At 40.3% G+C, this 23278-nt stretch overlaps 1 protein-coding gene across 5 annotated transcripts in view; it reads left to right on the forward strand.

Moving 5' to 3' along the window:
• The window catches only part of KCNQ5 (potassium voltage-gated channel subfamily Q member 5), a 515957-nt gene that overhangs the window by 354582 nt on the left and 138097 nt on the right, over positions 1 to 23278 (forward strand). For all 5 annotated transcript variants that reach the window (XM_077811612.1, XM_077811613.1, XM_077811617.1 and 2 more), the window contains exon 2: positions 22016 to 22106. In XM_077811612.1, coding sequence (XP_077667738.1) covers positions 22016 to 22106 — 91 coding nt within the window. The remainder of the gene's footprint in view (positions 1 to 22015; positions 22107 to 23278) is intronic.

The following is a 23278-nucleotide window of genomic DNA, read 5'->3' on the forward strand; positions in this document are numbered from 1 at the left end:
GTTATCAGAGTAACAGCCGTGTTAGTCTGTATTCGCAAAAAGAAAAGGAGTACTTGTGGCACCTTAGAGACTAACCAATTTATTTGAGCATAAGCTTTCGTGAGATGCATCCGATGAAGTGAGCTATAGCTCAAGAAAACCTAAGCTCAGATAAACTTGTAGTCTCTAAGGTGCCACAAGTCCTCCTGTCCTTTTTGAGGAACAGTGTGTGTGTGGGGGGGGGGGGTGGGAAATAAACATGCAGTTTATCCCTGACATGCAGTCCCTGCTGTGTAAAGAAAAGATGCTACAGTCCTACATTGCAATCTGCAACAAGTACACAGATATTTGAGGTTGTGCTTATTAACGTTTCACAGTTGCATGCTGGCAGGACTTTAGATTATATTGGCTAATGTAGAAGAAAATAAGGAAGAACATTAATGTATTCCCCCCCCCCCCCCCAAATTGCCTAGATTTTAAAATGAAAGTCCCTGGAAAACAGAGCATTTCTGTAGATGGGCTTTATGAACACTGCTGATTCTACAAGCTGCTTGAGAGCAGTTTTGAACAGGGAGTGGCGGGGGGATGACTCACTGTGGAAAATGAGTGCTGTAAAATATTTAAGCCCCTTCATTTTCAGTTTAAACTGATTTTTACCAAAAAATTCCCGGGTATTATAAAAAGTATTATTCAATTTTTTCTGATTTTCACCCTACTTTTGCATCATTTAAATATATAAAAAAAACCATTGTTTTATTAGGAAAACACAATACACGGCATGATATATATGTATTATGATAATACGTTAGTCTGTGTGTATATGCAAAGCTGCCTGTTGAAGTATGGCGATGTATAAATCTAGAAGATACACACAGTAAACAGGCACGCACGCAAACTCTGAAGTGTCTGTGCATCTGAACAAACTGATGAACCTCATGTCTACCACGTACATATTTCAAGCTGTTAGCAAATAACAGTTTAAAGATCTGACACACTAAAATGGGAAGAAAACAAAAACCTGTATCAGAATACATTCCAGAACACAAAGAAGTAATCGAAAGTTTAAAAAAAAAGAGAAACAGGAGAAAAGGATGAAGTTGAGTGTGTGCGCTGCAAATGGTGTGGCCCAATTATTAAATGTAAATATTTATAGGCTAATAGTTCTAGAGTTACAACAGTCAACTGTTTATGCAAATGAAAAGTTTTATGTGGGACTTAGAGATATATTGTTTTCTTAAACTCAGAGGTGGCATTGTGTTTTGAGTTCTCTGTTAGTTCTGCAGCAAATCACATGGATTAATGGAATTCAAAGCATTAATCTACTGAATACTTCCCCCCTGTCTTTCCATCCACCAAAATCAGCCCAGATATTAGCCGAGAAAAATTAATAATAGTTTTTTGCACTGATTTTCACCTGTTTTTGTTTTTGTAATTATAAACACTGATAAATTCCTGGGGAAAATTAAATACAATAAAAACTGAAAACGAAGGGCCCTAAAATATCTCAACATTGTGGGGTTTTTGTCAGACAAGTACAAAATCATTAAAGATTGTATCATTTTCCATAATCATTTTGAAGCTTGAGGACACTTAAATTGTTCTGTATTTTGCTCAGACATTAAGATGATGGCGGTGGTGAATACTTCTTTACAAAGTTGTTAAGCTCACCTGGATAGTTTTATATAATGGAAAAAGCAATATAACACCTATTCCAGAGAATAGGACCTTTTGTCTCACTTCTTAGCTGTCTTCCTTCTATTCTGTTTTTACCATAAGTAATATTAAATTGAAAGAAGAGAAGGTATAATACTGATTTGCTTGTCATGCAGTGATTCTGTTTGGTATAATTAACTTCTATGCATTGATAAAAATGCTCAAAAAGGGGTAAAATCCTGCTCCTAATGAATGCTGAAAGTCCCCTTAACTTTTGCAATGATAAATATCTAGCTCTTATAACACCTGTCATCACTCATTCTCCAAATGTTTTAGAATGGAGGTAAGTATCATTATTCCCTTTTTACAGATGGGGAAACTGAGGCACAGAGCAGCAAAGTGATTTGCCCAAGGTCACTCACCAGGCCCCTGATAGAACCAGGTCCGGGTTCCAGTCCCGTCCCTATCCACTAGGCTAGGATTTTACCAGAGATGCTACCTAACAGTCTAAGCACCATTGGTTTGCATTAGGAAACACAAATCACCTGAAAATAGTAGCTAACACCAACAGCTCCCCCCCCCCCAGCAAAAAAAATTGACCTACAGCACAAATCTTAGCCCCCTTCCCAAGACCCTGGGAAATAGAAACTCATTACAGTGTATTGAAATATAGAATAGTCTTTTTATAACTCTCTGCTCTGGAGAATGAGGCTGAAGGTGAAGTCTGTTCCTGAATGAACAATGACAATTGGCTAATGAACATAAAGGGTAAAGAAAGTAACGTTTTCTGAAAAGCCCATACAGGTTACACTCTTGTGGCTGCTTCCTGCAGCAGTGACAAAATAGAAAGTGTCCTGCTACACCGGAAGAAAGAGAAGGATGTGGTTTAAATTATGCCACAACTTTAGTCACTTAATATATCTAGGATTGCCTGTCTATACATTTTAGAGTGCAGTCATCATCATTTCTACCTAATACTCAACCTGTCTCAGCCATGCTGTTGCTGGGCCCCCAACACCCTCTCCTAGTATGAGGGTTAAGAGGGCAATAAAAGGAAGGAGGTCAGCTCCCCACATAGGAGCCCTGACACCCCCTTCCTCAGTTTCTTTATGGAATACTTTCCTTTAAATCCTTTTCCAGTCCATTTATCTGACAACTGTATCCCTTCCAAACGAGTACCTGCTCTGGAAATCTGCCATGAGTTTTACATACTAAGTTGTGAGGTTAGAACCTAACCCCTGCCGTACCCCACTGGGTCCGAAACACATCCCACCTCAGGCAATCAGACAGTGAGGGGAAAATTCCTTCCCAGACCCCCAGGGGACAAAGGACAACTAGCATAATGCCTATGGCAGGTCATAAGGAAATTCGGTCCTTTTTCAGATTGGGTGGGTGGGTGGGTGCTGCCAGCCCAAACCAGGTAAAAGAGGGCTTCTCTGGGGCTGCACGTGATATAAATTCCTTCCAACTCTTCTGGTCAGCAGAATGAGCAGTGCCCTTCTCCACTGACCTGTTCCAGCCACTTCCTGCTCCTACCCACTCCATCCGGGGACATTTTCCTCCTCCTTCTCCCTCTGCTATCAGTTGCACAGGGAACCCTTAAAGGGTTAACAATGCCTTTTCTGTCAGCCAGCTAGGCAAGGACCCACCATACTGTTGTGGTGAGCACATCTGTCTTATCACTTAGTGTGTTTAAAAAACTAAAGATATCTTAATGACACTATCAACAGAATGGGCATGTTTACTGTAGGGCAAGGTTAGATGCCGTGGTGACTGAGTGCGTTATAAAGTCCCCCATACAGCAGAGTACTTAAGCATGTACATGACTTTAAGCCAGGGCTGGCCTTACTATGAGGCAAACTGAGGCGGCCGCCTCAGATGCCAGAGTGTGGGGGGGCACCACTAGGACCCAGAATGTAGAAAACTGTGTCTGCTGCCGGCGCATGTGTATTTTTTCTGCTCTAGCTGCACAGAGATGGTGGAGTGCTGTGCTGGAGGAAGGCGGGCACAAGAGACAAAACAGGCAGGCAGGAGAAAAGGTGAGAGGGAATAACAGAAAGCAGCAGGAGCTGCAGGGAGAGAGAGGAGGAGGAGCCTCTTATGTACCTCTCTGGCATCCCCAGGAGCCTGGACTGATTAACACCAGCTTCTCAGGGAGCTTCCTGTTTCCGGCTGCTTCCCTGAACCCACTTGAGGAGAACAGGCAGTCAACTGCAGTAGTAGGAGCCAGTTAAGCCCTTAAGATGCTGATATCTTCCCTCACTCAGGCCCTGGTACCAGTCTGCTTATTTGTCCCCTTCAACTGAGTGTTGAGAGCACTGTAGCTGGCACAGAACAGCAATCATGACTGAAAGAAGAAAACATGCCTCTGGGGCAGCATTCAGAAAAAGCAAGCAAGCAAAGGAAGCTTTTCTATTTAAGCAGGAAGGAGTTTTCCTGAGATACATAGACACAAATGTTCACGGTGAGCCTTCTGGCCCCAGTGAGGAAGTGAGTGGTGAGGAGGTGCCTGATCTTCCAGTTAGTCAGAGTGCAGGTGACCTGGCAGCTACTGCAGCATCCATATCTCCATCTCAAATGGATGTAACCATGCACATTCCTGAAGAAAAGTGTAGATCAGAGAAGAGTGTGGTGGAGGCGCAAGAAACAGCTGCTGCTGAGTTTAGTTCCTTAAGTCTAGATGATCCAGGACTTTGGACCCACTTGAGCAATAGCCTGAGTGACTTCCTTGTACTGCATGGGCCACAGCAAGTGAAAAATTTCATGTTCCCCAAAGACAATGAAAATAGAAGTTTCCATCCAACACATTACTGGCTTGAAATCCGCAATGGTGACAAAGTAGAGAGGCCATGGCTTATGTACTCAAAACCCAGAATGCTGCATCCTGTTTTTGTTGCAAACTCTTCCATTCTAATATTCCAGCCATATTGGGTTCTACAGGAACAAAGGATTGGAAAAATCTGGCTAGAGATCTGGCATGCCATGAGAAGGCAGCAAATCACCAGAGAGCATTCCATAGGTGGAAAGAGCTTGAGATGAAAGTAAGGTTAAAGGCCACCATAGATGATCAGCATCAAGAGAAGATTGCATCAGAGTCTCTTTACTGGCAAAATGTTCTGAAAAGGCTCATTGTCATTGTGAGAATGCTTGCTATGCAAAACCTAGCACTGCATGGCACTTCAGATCAGCTGTATTTGCCAAACAATGGAAACTTCCTTAAAATTCTGGAACTGATGGCTGAGTTTGATGCTGTACTCCAGGAGCATCTAAGAAGCGTCACCACCCAAGAAATGTACACAAACCACTACCTTGGAAAAACAATTCAAAATGAGATGATATAGTTACTGGCAACAAAAGTCAAACAGAAGATTGTGGCAGCTCTGAAGTCAGCAAGATATTATTCTGTTATTCTGGACTGCACACCTGACATCAGCCATACGGAAGAAATTACTTTAATGGTGTGTTTTGTAACAACAGAACCTAGTGAAAATGTCCCTGCAATGGTGACTGTCAGAGAGCATTTTCCAGAATTTATTGACATTGATGATACTACAGGAGCTGGTATGACAAATGTGCTTCTTAAAAAGCTGGAAGATACGGGAATTGCGATAGCTGACGTGAGAAGTCAGGGCTACGATAATGGTGCCAGCATGAGAGGAAAGGACAGAGGAGTGCAGACACGGATCCGAGAGTTAAACCCTCAAACTTTTTTTGTCCCATGCAGTTCTCATTCATTGAACTTGGTGGTCAGTGATGCAGCATCAGCTTCCAGTGAGGCTGCTGAATTTTTTAATGTAATTCTAAGCATCTATGCATTTTTCTCTGCATCAACTCATCGATGGCAAATTTTGAAGCAACATCTGGGAATATCCTCTCTGACACTGAACCCACTGAGTGCCACACGATGGAAAAGTCGAGTGGAGGCGAGAAAGCCTATCAAACACCAAATTGGGAAGATAGATGATGCCATAGTTGCCATTATGGAGGATAATGCTATGACAGGAACTGTTCATGGGAGAACAGTGGCAGAGGGAAATGGAATCACCAGAAACATACATAACTTCACATTTCTGTGTGGCTTAGTGTTGTGGCATGACATACTGTTTGAAATAAATGCTGTAAGCAAGAGACTCCAAGGTGTTGCCCTTGATATATCTAGAGCAATGGAACAACTGGACAAAGCAAAGTCATAGCTACAGTCTTACCAGTCAGATGAGGGATTTCAAAACATTCTGAAGAGTGCACAGAAGTTGGCAGAGGAACTTCACTCTGAAGCTATTTTCCCACCCATTCAAGAATACAAGAGTCACCAAAGAAGAAGACATTTTGATTATGAGGCACGGGATAATCCCATAAGAGACCCCAAACAACAATTCAAAATTGAATTCTTTAACCAGGTGCTAGATTGTGCAATACAGTCAGTTGAAGAACGTTTCATGCAGCTCAAGGAACACAGCTGTATATTTGGGATGTTGTATGATATTCCAAAACTCCTCACTATACCTGAAGAAGACCTACACCAGCAATGCAGGGCACTAGAGACAGTGTTGACACAGAATGACATGCGCGATATTGATGCAAGTGATTTAGGTGATGAACCAAAAGCCCTGTCAAGATACATTTCAGCAGGATCAACTCCAAAGGCTGTTCTGGAGGATATGTGCACAAATAAGATGACCACCCTCTTTCCAAATGCTTTTGTTGCTCTGCACATACTTCTAACACTTCCTGTAACAGTTGCCAGTGGAGAATGCAGCTTCTCCAAGCTGAAGTTAATAAAAACACATCTACGCTCCACAATGACACAGGAGAGGCTGGTTGGCCTTGCAACCATCTCAATAGAGCATGAGCTGGCCCAGATTGTGGACAGTCAGCAGGAAGCAGTTCAAATCTTTGCAACCAAGAAGGCCTGGAAAGCACCACTTTGATTATTCAAACAGATAAAAATGCCAGTGTTCAGTATGCAGACAAGAAAAGTTACATTTGCTGTTCAGGCATTTGAAAGTTAAGTGTTACTTAAAATTATTGAATAAGGCATTTTAAGTTGTTAGTTCTCCTTTACTGGGGTAGGTAGCAGAGCAGTACCATGAGAGGAGTAGAACGGGAAGAAGGCAGAATTGAGACCTTTCAAAGTTTTGGCCCAAGCAAGGGGGCATGGGGGCGTCATTTGAGCTCCCCGCCTCAGGTGCCAAAATGTTGTGGGCCGGCCCTGCTTTAAGCCCATGCTTATGTGTTCTGCTGGATCAAGGCCTATATTGGTAGGGGCAGATCCTCAGCCGGTGTAAATTTTCCCCATAGATACATACCCATTCAGAGAACACAGTCTATAATGCTATTGCACTTGATGCAGCTGTTTCCTTCTGCTGTCTGAAATTCTTCTGCCATAACAGCTTCTTAAGTGAGTGCTACTGTATAACATCAATAGATGGGGTTATACATTTCAATCGGCAGAAAATCAATTTAGATTCCTAAAAGACAAGACTACTGCTGTGGAATAGAACCAAACACCTTGAGTGACTGTGTGACATTGGATTTTTAATACTAATAATTTAGTATATTGGAAAATTATTCTGTATTCCATTTATATCCATTTTTGCTATCAGATAATTAGTGGAGAACTCATGCAAATTAAGAACAAGAGTTTCCTTGCACTGGCAACATTAATGGACAAATTCAATACTCCCAACACAGGCCAAACTTCTATTTACTCAGTAGTAATTTTGCAGCAAGGATTGGAACCTATTTGTTAAAATTAGAAAAATAAAGCTAGAGAAAGAAGACAGGCATCCTGGTACAATAGAGAAATTTACATTCACCATTTATCCTTCTATAAAGACTATGCCTTTATTCTGGCCAGTTTCAATCCTTGAATTTTGTGGCTGCTTAGATTGCTCCTGCTGCTGCCAAGAGGAATGGTGGGGCTGTAAAGTGTACTGGCCTTTTAAAAAATGCTATTGTCTTTACATTTTTTAAATAATTAATCAATGTACATTGTTTTGTTCGGGACAGAATTTCACCTATATCCTCATTCTCCAGAGCAGAGTGTTTTAAAAATAGGATTCTGTATTTTAATATACTCAAAAGACGATGGATTGTCCCTTTCCTAGTAAAGCTGTAGTGTAAAAGCAGCATAAAGTTCACAGATTAACTGGTGTTTGTCACTTTAAATGTGATTGTTGTATCAGTTTTATACTACCACTGCTACAGCAATCATTTACCAGGATAAAGCAAAGTGAGGTACAATACACAACTTAAAACCAGTTACACTCTGGTTACAAGTCCTAAAATGTTTGGTTAAATTTGTTACTTAGTATTCAGATATGTTACTAAAGTTACACTGTTCGGCTAAAACAATGAAGTGGAATCCCTGTACTAGGCTGTATTTCCCACTGAATCTTATGTTGTCTTAATTATTATTAATTATTGTAACTCCTAGAAGTCCTAGCCATGGACCAGGACCCAGTTGTGCTAGGCAAACACAGAACAACAGAACAAAAAAGTGGTGCCTACCCCATGGAACTTACAATCTAAGTATAAGACAAGAGATGACAGGGAGATATAGGTGAGTGAGTACAAGGACACAATGAGACAATATTGGTCAATACTGAGAGGCTGTGATCTCAGCATACGGGTGGCCTAACAGTTGTCAAATTTTTTGTAGGCATCATGGCAGGAGAGAGATTTAAGGAGGAATTTGAAAGAGGATAATGAGGTAGGTTTTCTCCCAAGCATATGGGGCAGTACGGGAGAAAGCACAAAAGTAGTTCTGTTTTGCCCCAAGCAGAAACTCAGCATATGAGGATTCCTCTAGGAACCAGGTTTTTAAAATCAGTTTTCAATACAGTTGGCTTCCTAGTCTTAACTAAAATTAAGTGAAAAACAAAATTGAAATGTACTAGTTTTGATAGGGTTTTGTTGTACCATTTCAGCTCAGACTTGAAATATCCTAGCTTGGTAGTGCTTCAAACCTGGATGGGGATTTGTGTGTAATAAAGACCTCTGACCCCTCCTTAACTGATACCGAGAGTCTGCTGCATCCCTATAGACAGCAGAGGGAAAAGGGGTCCTCAATCCTAGGGCTAGTAGTAGGTCTATCGGAGAAGCCAAATACTGGAAATGTTGCAAAAGAGGTGTCTGCTTTGACTCCATCCACAGCCACGAGCATCCTGGCCACCTGAAACACCAACTCAGGGCACCAAACATCTCACAGCCAAGGAGTAGATGTATCTGTGTCTCCTTCCAAGTAGCCACATGTCATGGTCCTCCACGGCCTACTCAGGGTCCTCCAGTGTCCATTCATGCTGAGTGGGAGACACTCCAAAAGTCTCATGTAGGTCAACATCTTTCCTGACTCTGTGCAGCTACCACTGTCTCAGTACCTCCGCTTGGCCCTCTGCCATTGCTGGATCATGCGATGGGGGTAATAGAGACATATGGTGAAGTCCTGGCTCCACGAAGTCAGTGGCAAAACTCCCAATAACTTCACTGGAGTCAGGATTTGACTTATAATTACACAGAAGAGAATGCTTTGTCTCTTCTGATGAATATAATGTATTATCAATGTGAGTGTGATTGTTCCTCGGTCCCTTCTTGTTTCTTCTCCTTAAGCTTACAATTGTCAATGATAGTTACTGTGACACTATGCACCCTGGTATTCGCACCCTACACACTACTGTAATAATCTTTGTACAAAATATGCCTTTGAAAAATAACAACACACTGATCATTAATATTCTTGCATGATGTATGTATGCGACAGGTATTTAGTTATAATTCTAACACATATTCCTAGCTCTTACATGTGTGTGAACCAGGGTGGGATCTACAACAGCAAAGCATTGTGAGGCTCCCAAGGTTAGAGGGTAGGCACAGCCCCTCACAGGGCTGGATTGCACCCCCAACTGACCAGAACGTGACTGTGGTGTCGTTATGCAGGATTTACACACAGTTTGCTATTTTAATGGAAGTTTACCCTTTAAGCACTGGTGAAATAGTTTTAAGTGATTCTCAAGTGCAAAGGCTGAGAACAGTCAAAGAAAGGTTATAGTTTGATTATTTTCTGTTTGTTTATTTTGGGCAAGGGAAACAGAAGAAAAGAAAGTGTACAAATGAGTAAGAAGCAGAAAAGGTAGGAGGAGCAAAGAAGCAGTTGCTGAGCTCATGAAGCAGCATTTAGAAGAGCTGTGAGCACAGTGTTGTCTGTCAGCAGCTGATCATAAGCAATTGGAGCTAGTGGCCATGTTGTCCACATATGCCATGAGGCAGGATGGAGCACCTGCTCCAAACCTAGGGGCCAGAAGGGATCCCTCTTTCTCCTATGGGGCACATGCAGGAGATCAAGCAGATGGTTCCTCAGACGATCCAGCAGAGGCAGTGGCAATGGTGAGAAATCCAGAGCTGTGGAGGCTGGAGTGGAAATGGCTACGGGTGGAGGGAAGACAGGTAGAGCTGGAAGCCAGAGTGGGGCTGTAGAGTGGCTGCGGGGTTCAGAGCGGCTGAATCAGGGCTGTCTAACACACAGACATTCAGGGTGTGACCTGCATGCTGGAAGGCTGGTTGGGAGCAGCCCAGGTTGGGACCTACAGCAGCAAAGCATTGTGAGACACCCAGGGTTACAGGGCAGGCGGTGACACAGCCCCTCACTATTTTGAATTGCACCCCAGAATGTCACAGGGAACATGATCATATTTCCATATTAAATTGTAAAGTATGACATTCTGAGCTAGAAGTGAATTTAGCTGACAATCTACTTTTTATGATTTGCAGTATACAAAAACAATTAGAATGAACTAGTAAAAAATGTACATGTTTTTTAATCTTCTTCTCCTCACAGTAGGCTGAGGGACAACATTAGTAGAGTTAGCTGAAAATGGAAAAATCGTTCCACAAAAAATGTCTCAATGAAGGCTATTAAAATTACTCACTGAGAGGCTGGGGTAAAAGGTACAGTGGTGCAGCACCAGGCAAGAAAAAATCCCTATGGACTTTAAAAGTGAGTTAGCTGTCTAGGCAGCCATACCCAAAGGTGTCTAATCATTTTAGTGAATGAACTGAGGCCAACATTTCCAAACTTGGATAATTAAATTTAGATACCTGAATCCATATTTTGTCACTTACGTAGCCTTAAAGACAGAACAGAGGTTTCCTTTTGAACTGAGCTCCCACAGGTCACCTTGGAGACCAAGGCTAAATATAGATTTTGGTACCTAACTTTAGGAGCTTCCATTTGAAAATGTTGGCTGCATATTCACCTCTCTTTAGGTGTGGTACAGTGAAACATCTGGCAGTTTCCATAGATTTTAGGAGGCAGTGGGTGCAAAGTTACATGGAGTTCCATCAAACCTGGTTCCTAATGAAAATGGACATTGATTCTAGTATGTAAAAATTACAACACCCCTGTTCTTACTAGGCTTTTTGAAAGCAGCTACAGTCTGGAGGAAAAACACACACTTCCAAACAAGTGCATCCTAATGGGATGATTGTAAACAACAGTTTCAAATGAAACCATTTGACTCAATCCAAAGAAATCTTTAAACGCTCTCTCATTGTTTTGTTAAACACTTGGACATGTGCAACATATGCCATTAAAGGCTAATTCCAACGGGGTTTCTTTTAGCTATTATACATGTTTGACAGAGAATGGTGTTTGCGCTTACTGTTCCCTGGAGAAATTTATATTGATGCTTTATTTTCTCTCTGTAGTGAACCAGATTATGAAATCTGCTGCCAATAACACAAACACTTTACTTGGTGTCTCAGGAGCTCTCCTGCTTTAGCCACTTTACTGCTTTCTCTCTGTAGGCCAAATACAATAAGATAATCCTGGAACACAGTCAGTTGGCAGACACTGACTGTTCATTTTCTCACTAAAAATATAACAAAGAAGATCGATTTAGGTCTACAAACATTTGTGTCACTGCTAATTTAAACCCTTTCATATCATGTGAATTGTTGTTCTGTTCTGATGCAGTGAATGTACAATATATAAATTAACAAGGAAATATTGTCTGAATAAAATTGTATATCAGAGCCTAACAAAACAAAAACAACTTTTCAAATCAGTTTATGGTGATGAGTTCAATCGGCAGCAAAACCTCGTTTTTTGGCAGAAGTTTAATATTCTCAAAAGTTCTGTGTTTCTACAAAAGTTTACAGTTAATTAACCAGAAAACCAAGCTTCTAAAATAGGGTTTTGTCACAATTTTATTTTTTTCGTAACACACACAAAAACCATTTTGAGTGCCCTAGTATATGTATTTTCACATTTTAAGAGAGTTAAGAGTCCCATCCTATAGACCTTCCATGCACAAGCTCAGTGGGCTTTCCATACTGAGAGGCTGTGCAGAATCAGGTCCTTAATGTTTTACACTCTTATAGTCCTAGAAAAGGTTAAAGAGCAAGTCATTTTAAATGAAAGTTTACAGGACAAATTTATGAGCCTTTTTCTATGGGAGAGTGCTTATGCTCTACACAACTCTTGTCAAACAATTTTAACAAATTGTCATAACCTTTGTCATATCTCATTTTCTTGCATAAACAAGTCACATTGAAACTATAAATGATGGAAAATTTAATCCACATGGCTTGCATTATCAAAACTGTTAAACTGTATTATTTTCCACCATGTCAGCAGTTGCATTATCTCTTTTAAAGAAAAATTGAAAAGATTACTTTTTAAGGGAGATACCATAGGACCTGGGTAAATATCTCCCCACTCCCAGGTCTGTGCTAGTTGATGTTTTCACTTTCAGTTATTTCTGAATATCCTGGAGCTTGTTATTCCATATCATTATTTGCGACATTCTTTCAACTGACCTCAGGGAATTTACTAGTCAGTGATATTACAAAGTGCAGTGGGACTCACTGGTACTGTTAAGATTCTCCCGTCATCTCTACGTTGACTGTGTACATTTGCTCCAGGATCTAATTTGGCTCCCAGCCTGAGAGCATTATTTTTCCTATACACAAGCCAGTTGGGGGAGTTTAATGGTGTGCATGTGAGGGGCTGTATGCTTGTGTCTGTGCTTGCGTACACACTCCTGTGACTATATAAAATGAGATATTTCAGGCCAGAAAAGAAATGGAATTCCTTATGAAAAGTGTAGCTCACGAAAGCTCATGCTCAAATAAATTGGTTAGTCTCTAAGGTGCCACAAGTACTCCTTTTCTTTTTGCAAAGACAGACTAACACGGCTGTTACTCTGAAACCTTCCTTAAATCATATAGAAGTTAAAGCTGTTGAACTTTCTGCTGATACTGGCTTATCAAACTAGGAGTCAAATATTTGTATTTTAGCCATGTCTTCCCCACTGTTCTATTTGCATGTCTGTCCATCTCTTACTCTTCATCTGGCATGTTCTCTGGGATATTTGTTCTGACAAATGATCCGCTGCTCTAGCCCTGAAAATGCTCTTCTTTCTTATTCTCAGCATCACAATATACTAAAGCCATAAACTAAAATTCCCCCTGCTGCCACCTTCTTGTGGGCATCAGTCCCAAACCCAATGGTCAAATGAAAAAAAAAATAAAACATATTAATGACTTCCTTCCTTCCAGTGTTTTTATTCGCTGTGTGAAAGGGATCCTGATATGCTCATTCATTGTGGAGGGAGATCATCCTATATGTTTAATTTCAGAATTGTAGACACCGAGATCTCCATGTATGATTTAAAGCTGATTTTCTTGCATCTGCTGGTTGTCCAACATCCTCATGTTTTTCAAGCTGCTTGATACCGTGATCACTTATTAAACTTCTTTTCATGAGTTTTTCAGAAAGAGTGTATTGTTCTAGTCCATGACACGTCAGAGGCTGCAAATTAGTTTGTTTTCTCTGCTTACTTTTTTTTTCATCTAGTCCAGACGGATCTTTAATAAATTAACTTTTAAGGATATTCTTTCCATTGTGGCGTGCAGTGAGGATACAATGCTTTCTATGGGTTATTTGCTCAAGGAGAATGAATGGCTGGTTGTGTACCACAGGAGAGAGAGATTTAGGCTTCATGAATTCCATTATGATTGATTGTATCACCTTTGCTTTACTGTCTCCCAGTAGCCCTACATTTTTTCCCAGTATTTCAAAAAGTGATTGTTAGGTTACAACAAAGCAGATTGAGAAGGAATTATAAAATATTCTTGATTTTAGAGGCTGCCCATCCATTTGATATCTTGGACACGAGTTACTTTTGATTTGAAAACAACACAGTGCATTAAAACTAAAAGCATTTATCTGAGCATTTTCCTTATACCCTAGTAAGACAGTTCCATGTCTACTTTAGACCCATAATATCAAGTTCAGCAGCAACAACTACATAAAATTAGCCATTTAGAATATCCATTTGGTAATGCCATCTCCCAACCAGTCCCCAAAATAATAGTCTCACAATCTTGAGTGCATCATTCAACAAAGCCCTTGCTAAGTAACTGTGCAGCCTTTATCTTCCCTTACTGTTGTCTTGCTTATCCCTCACTACATCATGTTACCTCTGTGTATGAGGTGATAATTGGAGCTGGGTTGGATGTGGCAAACTTATAGGGCCATATATTCAAACACTGTTGTCTGATCTGCTATTATACCATTTGCATGTGTAACAAAACCCACATATGCATGCACTAAATTAGTTATTGTGTAACTAAAGAGGTATGGATATGTGTAGTTATCCATCAGATGCCAGAAAGTGTGGGTTTTGTGCATCCAACAAATACCAAACCATATTTTAAACGTGCCATTTGGACGTCAATTCCTGCAAGATGCTGAGCCCCTCCTCGGAAGCGCTCAGCACCCTTTGTTGACTTTGGTAGAAGCAGGTATTGGAGGCCCTCAGCTCAGCACTTTGCAGGATCAGGTCCTAGGTATCCACATTTAAAAATCCGAATCATATACAGAATGTATCTAATAATTAATAGGTTCCTGGCTAGTTGGGTACTGAATACATATTACAAAGATAGAGGGAATTAAAATATATATATTTACAGGTGATAATTTAAGGTCTCATTTAAACCCTCAAAGAAAGGACATTCAGAATTCGGGCCAAAACTCCATTCTTCAATCCACTGGTTCAAACTTTGCTCTAAATTACTTTTGTGTATTCTCTGAATAATGGAATTAACTCTGAATTTATACTAATGCAACTGAGACCAGAATTTAACACTTTTTTAAGCTAAGAATTGCTGGAGTTTTCAAACTTTTGTTCATCTTGCATACCACATACAATATGCGGCACCACCTAAGAAAATAGAGTGATTTAAAGATAGTTACAACCATGATTCTGAGTATCCCCACTTTTATAGGGTTTATATTAGACCCTGAATAATAATTTAACATAACTTTGGTGATCTAATTATCTAATTATGTCACTTTAACAGATATATTTTTATTATTTACAAAAGAGGTAGTAAAGCTGTTTACAGATGTTTTATTTTCTGATTATTTTAATTTTAGTACTAAATTATATAGCGAATTAGCTTTTAAGGGTCTGAGTACCTATTTCATTTATAATAATACCTGGCTAATGTTTTAAGCATATTTTTAAGTTGAGCATGGTTGGATTTACAAACCACCAGTAAAATGTCAAGATAAAGTAGAGAGCTCTATTGAAAATTAGATAAATGCCGAATTACTGGTTCCTAATTAGCCAACACAAAAAGTTTGAGAGGTGGCTTGAACAAATATGAACACGTTTGAGATTCTGTTAACGTTCATAAGTTGGCCCTTTTTCCATTTAGTATGTACTTTCAGAAGAAAGGAAATAAAATGAAAGGGTCTACATCAAAACTTATTCTGCTGAAACAAAATGGAAGTTGCTGCTTTTGATAAAATACAACACTATAGCTGTGGCTGAATAATTTTATGGTAACTTGCTGCCCAAGGCATATGTTTTACTGTCTGAAAAGTAAATGCATGAGAGACTAGACAATCTGTTTCCTTCAGCTTGAATCAATATATGGTTCAGATTGAACCACTACAGGCTGAATATAATTACAGTGCATTTTGGTCTGTCTGTCCTGCACCTGCAATAGCATTCTCTAGACAAACCTCGCTATTCCAGCTCCATTTTTTCAGAACACAATTCAAATACTGGCATTTGAAAGTTCCTTTTTCATCATATAAGGTGTACAAGATGATTGTGCAAGTCCTCATGCAGATCCATTATTCTGTACTTAATCCATCAATGTAAAAATGGGGTATATCAATGCATAGTAAATGAAAACAAGTTCTTATACATTCTGATTATTGCAGTGTTCTGAATACTTCTACCTTACCTGGCCTTAAAGCTGCTCTTTTGCCGTTTCCTGTTGTTGGGAACACTGCAAAGACTTCATCGGATGTTCTGTCTAAGTTTCACCTAGGTAATGTATCATGGTCAGTGGAACTGGAGCCAGAGGACCCAGGTTCCCTGGAGGGACTGTTTAGTGGACACCAGTGGCACAGGGAATGTAGGGACATTAGCCTGGTAGCAAGTCAGCCACAGACAGAGCAGTGCACAGCTGAGTCAGGAGCAAAGATTGGGTTGCCAGATGTCCAGTTTTCGACCAGAATGCTTGGTCAAAAAGGTAATCTGGTGGCTCCGGTCAGCACTGCTGAACAGGCTGATAAAAGTCCAGTCTGCAGTACAGTAGGGATAAGGCAGGCTCCCTGCCTGCCCTGGCTCCGCACGGCTCCTGGAAGCAGCCAGCATGTCTGGCTCCTAGACGCAGGGGCCACTGGGGCTCCATGTGCTGCCGCTACCCCAAGTGCTGGCTCCGCAGCTCCCATTAGCCAGGAACCGTGTCCAATGGGTGCTGCGGAGGCAGCGCCTGTGGATGCAGACAGCACAGAGAGCCTCCTGGCCACGCCTCCGCTTAGGAGCCAGACATGCCGGCCGCTTCTGGGAGCTGCCTGAGATAAGTGTCCACCGGAGCCTGCACTCTGAGTCCTCTCCTGCACCCCAAGCCCTTGCCCAAGCTCTGAGCCCCCTCCTGCACACAAACTCCCTCTCGGAGCCCGGAGATGGAGATCACATCCTGTTACCATAAGTCCTCAGTCCATTTTATTTTGCCTTCCCTGACATGTCTTAGGTTTAGTGTAAGCAACTTATATTACTACATCTCTCAGGGTTGTAGAAAATCCATTCCCCTGAGAGACACAGTTATACTGACCTAACTAACACCTGGTGTAGATCACGCTATGTCAATGGGAGGGCTTCTCTTGTCAACATAGCTACCGTCTCTTGGGGAGGTACCTACAACAGGAGAAGCCGCTGCAGCTTTTAAGTGTAGACAGTAGCAAAGAGAACCAGTGCTTCCGCAGCTCAAAGAATAGTCTTGTCAGCTGCAGGCTGTAATTACAGTGGGTTCACATTGATATGCTTACTTAGGGAAAACTTCCATTGATATCAATGGGACATTTATCTAAATAAAGACAGCAAGAGGGGCATGTGGTGGATTTTTGCCTCTTGAACGTCACTCTCTGAAGGTTGAAATATATATGTGTTATTGGTTTGGGGGTTTTGTGTGGTGGCTGGAAAACTGCCTGCTGGCTGAGGGTGTGAAATGGACTAGTTTGCCCTTCTGCATGTCATAAAATTCTATTGCTTCTCAAATATTTGCTTTTTCTATACTTCGGAAAAGAGTTTATGTGCAGGTTCCTCCTGGAATTGATCTTCAGAGTGGAATTTGTTTTCATTGAGTGTATTAAATGCTATAAAAAGGTGTTTCCTCAGATTTGATTAACAAATGTGAAAACAATTCCAGCATGTGTCATGCGTGAACACCAGATTTTCTTAATATCAGTAAACACAGGACACAGTGTAGCAGAAGAGCAGTGAAGTGGTTAATTAAAAACAATTTTCAATATGAAAAGATGCAGTGTGACGTTATGGTTTATATCCTTCATCTCTATTACTTTAGAATGCCAGTATGTCTTGTATAGTCCAAAAAAGGCGCATACCTATGCCTATTCTCTCTAGAGTCCAAACAAACATGTACTTTCTTCCTTTGGTTTGGTTTATTTGTAACTCAAACAACAATTTAAAAAAATATATAAACCTCAGCTATCTGCTAAGCTTGGTTGTTCACTCATTTTCCCAGTAGAACATCCTCTGTCCCAGGCCCTGTTTCTCTCTGCCCCGAGAGAGGCTTTAAGCCCCCTGATGGCCTGGGGAAACTGCCTGAATCTTCCTGCCTGTCTAACTCAGTATTAATTGCACTGCATCTTCACGCAGGGTTAAAGCACCTGACAGTAGGATGAGTCAGCAAAGAAACCCTGCATCCATATGCAGGGTCCTTTTTCAGCGTGCTGTAGTACAAATGTGATTGACAAATGTTCACAGAAGAGTGGGATATCGATACTATTGAGGATGATCACTTAGCAAAACAGTATAAGTGCTAGTATGCGTCATGCCCAAATGTCTGTAATTTTAAATTATGGCTGTAGTGGCTGTAGCCAGTTTATGGTTGTATGAAGTGAGCTGTTGTCCTGATGCATTTTTAGGGCTTGTCTATGTGATGGGGTAGTGAGCTGCACAGGAGTATGATTCCTAAAGTGCACTAGCATGTTGTGCATTGATGGGTGTGCATCAAGCACTGTTTCAAACAGCACTATGATAAAGTGCATTAGGGAACTTTTAGGGTGCTCCAGCAGGGTTAACGTGGACCAATTAGTGCAGAGCACATTAGTGCGCTTTAGAAATCACATCCCTACAGAGCACATTGCTGCACCATGTAAACAAGCCCTTAGAGAACAGGTGTTCACATAACAAAAATACCAGCCTAATTAGCACGCTTAGTAGCAAAGTAAGGATCACAGAGAATAAATTTCCTCATCATTCCTGGCAGAGGTCCCTGGGGCCAATGCTAACCCTTTCATGTACCGTATGTTTTAAGGAACACGCCTGGGAATATGCAAGAATTTCCTTAACTGTATATGATCATTACATCTTCCTTGCGCTACAGCTTGAGTAACTGATTTGTCCGTGCCTTGCACTATCTATGCGTTCTCATTGATATCACAAATTAAAACACGTAAGCTGGGTGTCACAGGGTGGACTGGGCCCTTTAAGAGGGAACTGGTCCAGCCCATCTGTGCCTCACCAACAGCCTCTACAGGGGGCCTGATAGAGAGCTGCTGGTCTCTATAAAGAGCCAGAAGGGAACTGGAAATAGAGGGAGGAAATTTTGGCAGAGACTGAGAGAGCTGCCATGAGCAAAAGGCTCCTTCAGGAGACCCATGATCAGGGGGAAAACTTTGGGCCTGGAAGCCAGAAAAAGCTGTAGATACAAAAACCCATAGTAAGAAGCTTGCAAGAAGTGGAGCAGGGCTCTTTATGGGACCCTGAAACAACAGGGGAGCAGCAGAGGGGAGGTTTTGCCTGCTGATGTCTCTGAGCCAGACTCTAAGTAGGAGAGGCTGCTTGAATTATTTTGGGACTTTGAGGACAGCGTGAATTATTTTGAACTTTATTTTAATAAACCAGACCCCAAGAAGGGCTGTTTTGTGAGTTATTGAGGAGGCTGAGGGGAAACTGAGGCAGGGTGCAGCAGAGCCGTCCCTGGCCATGAAGAGGTGCTTGGGAGGCAGCTGGGCCCTGGTACATTGGTCAATCTGCAGAACACTGTACTGATGTTTTTACCAGTGCTGAACTAGTTCTGGGTATAAATAGAGGGCTTGTGTTTCTAGTCCTGTCAATCTGGTAACTCATCTAGATTCCCTTGTTTTAACTGATAGGCTTAAAATCATACAGTACACAGAGTGGAAACTGGTCATTTAAGAAAGTAATGTCCTAAAGGTCTTTACAGTATTGCATTTGGATCATGTTCTAGAATTGCATCTGTACTTGAGGTCTGTTGCTTTCAACGAAAACATTTAATACAACAAAAAGTCACAATCATCCATTTGCAGCAAAAGATCAGAAAATTACATGTTCAGTATATGTGAATATAGAATAACACGGGGACTACAGTGCTAAGCATAGTGGAAAAATACTCCTAATTCACAGCTACAGTTTAGCCTGTTGCTTGCCAAATGTCTAGTAACTGTCATCAGAGTAAAAGGGGAAAGTTGCTCCAGCAGCACCTGCATCAGTAGGCAAGGCCAGGCCACTAGAGAAGGAGCAAAGGCTGCTCTGGTGATGAACAAACATTAAGAAGAGGAGATGTACATAGAAATGGAGAGGTAGACCACAAGACGAAAATAAAGGTGGAAAGTTGACAACAGGAAGGGGGAGCTGAGGGCAGCAGTAACAGACTGTAACAAAGTGAAGGAGAAGTGCAGTTCCAACAAGGGGAAGGGAAGGGAAGTAAAAACAATACAGAAATGTAGAAAGCAACAGCCAGGGCGTATTCGTAGATGTACAGTTAGGCAAATTTTGAAGCGGAGGCTGTGAACTTGATTCTCCACTCACTCACATGAGGTTTATGCAGTGAGTGTAACTCAACTGATGAGCAGATACAACAGAGATGATAGCCAATGCCATATAAACATCTATACAGACAGATGTCTGGAAGATTTCAATGACGTTATTCCCGATTACACTGCTTGGAGGGAGAATCTGACCCTATAAATTCTATTGTGGGGCTACACAAACTACTTGAACTTTATTCTTCTGGTTTGTTACGTACCCAGAACATCCAATAGAACTCCATCAGTCATATACAATGTAGTTGTAGCTGTGTTTGTCCCAGGATATTAGAGAGATAAGGTGGGTGAGGTAATATCTTTTATTGGACTAACTTCTGTTGTCTCTCTCACTCAGAGAAGTTGGTCCAATGAAAGATATTACCTCACCCACCTTGTCTCTCCATGAATCATAGTTATGTTATTTATTCTGCTTATACAGAGCCAAAGCCTGAAGTTCTTACTCTGTTAATAATCAGACCTTATTCAGAAAAACTCCATGGAAATTCTTATGGAATAGGATCTGAGTATTAACATAGTAAGGACTTCAGAATTTGACTCTTATTCAATATCTACTTAAAATGCAATACAAAATTTCATTATAGAAATACTAATACAACATTTTGCTTAAAAATGCCAATTGCAAAGAAAAATATAGCAAATTATTTTTGTGAGTCAACCAGTTTACAGAAAGTCATCTTATTGTTATACTTTGGATACATTTTGTAGAGAGTTGTCTGCATCATTAAGATCATACTAGCTCAGAAGTAATATATAATTAGCTTCTTATACATTAATTTTATATGACATATAACTCAAACATATACTCTACATTTATCTGTGTCATCTGCAATAAAAAAAATCTCAGAATACACTGCTGTTCAAAATCTCATAATGTGCAGTAAGCAGGGGCTGCCTATTTGTCCTCTAGAAATCCATGTCTTGGAAATGGCAATCCAAATTTCCCCTGCAATTTTGCCATCATTTTGTTATACTATTAAATGTAATAGTTTCCTTCCTTGAATCTTGGTCTGTGAATACTCAGCTCTAACTTGAATAGTCAGCTTGTGGCCGAGATAGATCTTTCCTTTCTTTGACTGGAAAAATACTTAGTGAGGATTTTGCATCAGGTTTTATTTTCTCTTTTCAAAATGTGATAATTTTCAAAATGACACCTTACAGTCATAGCATCAGGGGATGTGCCCAATTGCCATACATGGCAGTGAGACACAGAGTCTGTGACTTTGCTGTCTTTGACCTACCTTAGGTGGCACTGGAGAAGTCTTGTAGTAAATATCAAGGGATCTTTCAGATTATGGAAAAGCCTAATTGATGGTCGTTCTTCAAAACCCCTAAGACTAGTAGAGCTGTGTGAATAAATGATTTTTTTTTTTTTTTTTTGAGACAGTGGCTGAACTGGAAAAAAATGTTTTGGTCAAACAAAAAAATGTTTGGTTTCTTTTGGGAGTGTTTTTTTACCTTACAAAAAATAAAAATAAAATGGAAGTAAAATTTGAAACAAAAACTCATTTGGAATCAAAGTGGAAATATTCAGGTTCAAAAATGGTGAAACAAAATGTTTGACTTTTTCAGAATTACTTTTTTCGACCAGAACAATTTGGCAAATTCAACCCACATTTTAAAAATATTTTGAGCAACCCAAATCTGTGGGGGGGTTTCCCATTAAAAAACATTTTGTTCAAAAAAATATCACCCAGCATTAGACACTAGTTTAGAATGGATATATTTCCCAGATTGGAGCACCAAGAGGTAGCTCATGCATCTCATGGAGAAAGATTCTTGTGTTATTTCCTTTAATTCTATTACCCTTTATTTATATTTCTGTTTAGAAACTTGTAAATTTATAAATACTGTATATAATTCTACCAAAATTCCTTTGTTACTTAACACAATATAGTGCCATTTTATTAAATGCTCCTATTTGTGAAATGCAGAATTGATGGACATATTTATTCACTGTTCTTAATTCTTTAATATTCTTTTTTTTTTCAGTTTTCTTCTTGTATTTGGTTGCTTGATTTTGTCAGTGTTTTCTACCATTCCTGAGCATGCAAAACTTTCTTCTCGTTGCCTCTTCATTCTGGTAAGTCTAATTTATGAATACAAGACAATTTCACAGCCACATTAAGTATGTTAAACTCTATCTCACTTTAGACAGAGATAGGTAATTTATGCTTTAAAATTTTTTTTCATCAACAAGGTGAAAGAATCAAAATAGGCCCATCATAAACAAAAACCTGACAGGATCACTGTTTCCCTTGGGACTTATTCTACATAAGGAAGTGTTAACAAACACTTGATTGTATCTTTTTTCTCCTCTTGAGACTTGCCATACTTCACTAATAGTTCTTCTGCAGCTTGGCTGATAAAGCATGAAAAACCTTTGATACTACTCTTGTCACTGAAAGTCAGTATGTGACAAGAGATAGTGAGCTACTACAATCTTTCTTTATACTTAAACAGGAAATAATTTTGGTACTTTAGATACCAGTGTGTTAACCAATGTGTTAACTGTTGGTAAATACTGATTTTTTAATGGTAGGATAGGGTAGGGGAGAGTAGCTTCATGACTTTCTCGTTAAGTGTTTTTCTACTATATTTTCCTCTTGTTTCCTTTAGCTTGTGATTTAGGTACAGTGAATTTAATCTAGAAAACTGCTTAACGTTATTATGATTGGTAAACTGGTGCAAGCAAATAATGTTTTAATATGTCCAAATGTAAAGTTATACATCTACAGACAAAGATTGTAGGCCACATTTACAAGGTGAAAAGAAAAGGAGTACTTGTGGCACCTTAGAGACTAACCAATTTATTTGAGCATAAGCTTTCGTGAGCTACAGCTCACTTTATCGGATGTAGCTCACGAAAGCTTATGCTCAAATAAATTGGTTAGTCTCTAAGGTGCCACAAGTACTCCTTTTCTTTTTGCGAATACAGATTAACACGGCTGTTACTCTGAAACCTGTCATTTACAAGGTGGGAGATTCTCTCCTGGAAAGCAATGATTTTGAAAAAGATTTGGGGGTGATGGTGGATAATCAGCTGAACTTGGGCTCCCAGTGCAATGCTATGGCCAAAAGGTCTAATATGTGTATTGGATGCATAAACAGGTGACCCTGTTGTAAAAGTAGAGAGGTTATTTTATCTCTGTATTTGGCACTAGTTTGACCGCTGCTGGAATGTTGGGTTCAGTTCTGGTGTCCACAGTTCAAGAAGAATATTGATAAAACTGGAGAGGGTTCAGAGAAGAGCCA

This window comes from Eretmochelys imbricata, chromosome 3 (assembly GCF_965152235.1).
Source record: "Eretmochelys imbricata isolate rEreImb1 chromosome 3, rEreImb1.hap1, whole genome shotgun sequence".
NCBI classification, from domain to species: Eukaryota; Metazoa; Chordata; order Testudines; family Cheloniidae; genus Eretmochelys; species Eretmochelys imbricata.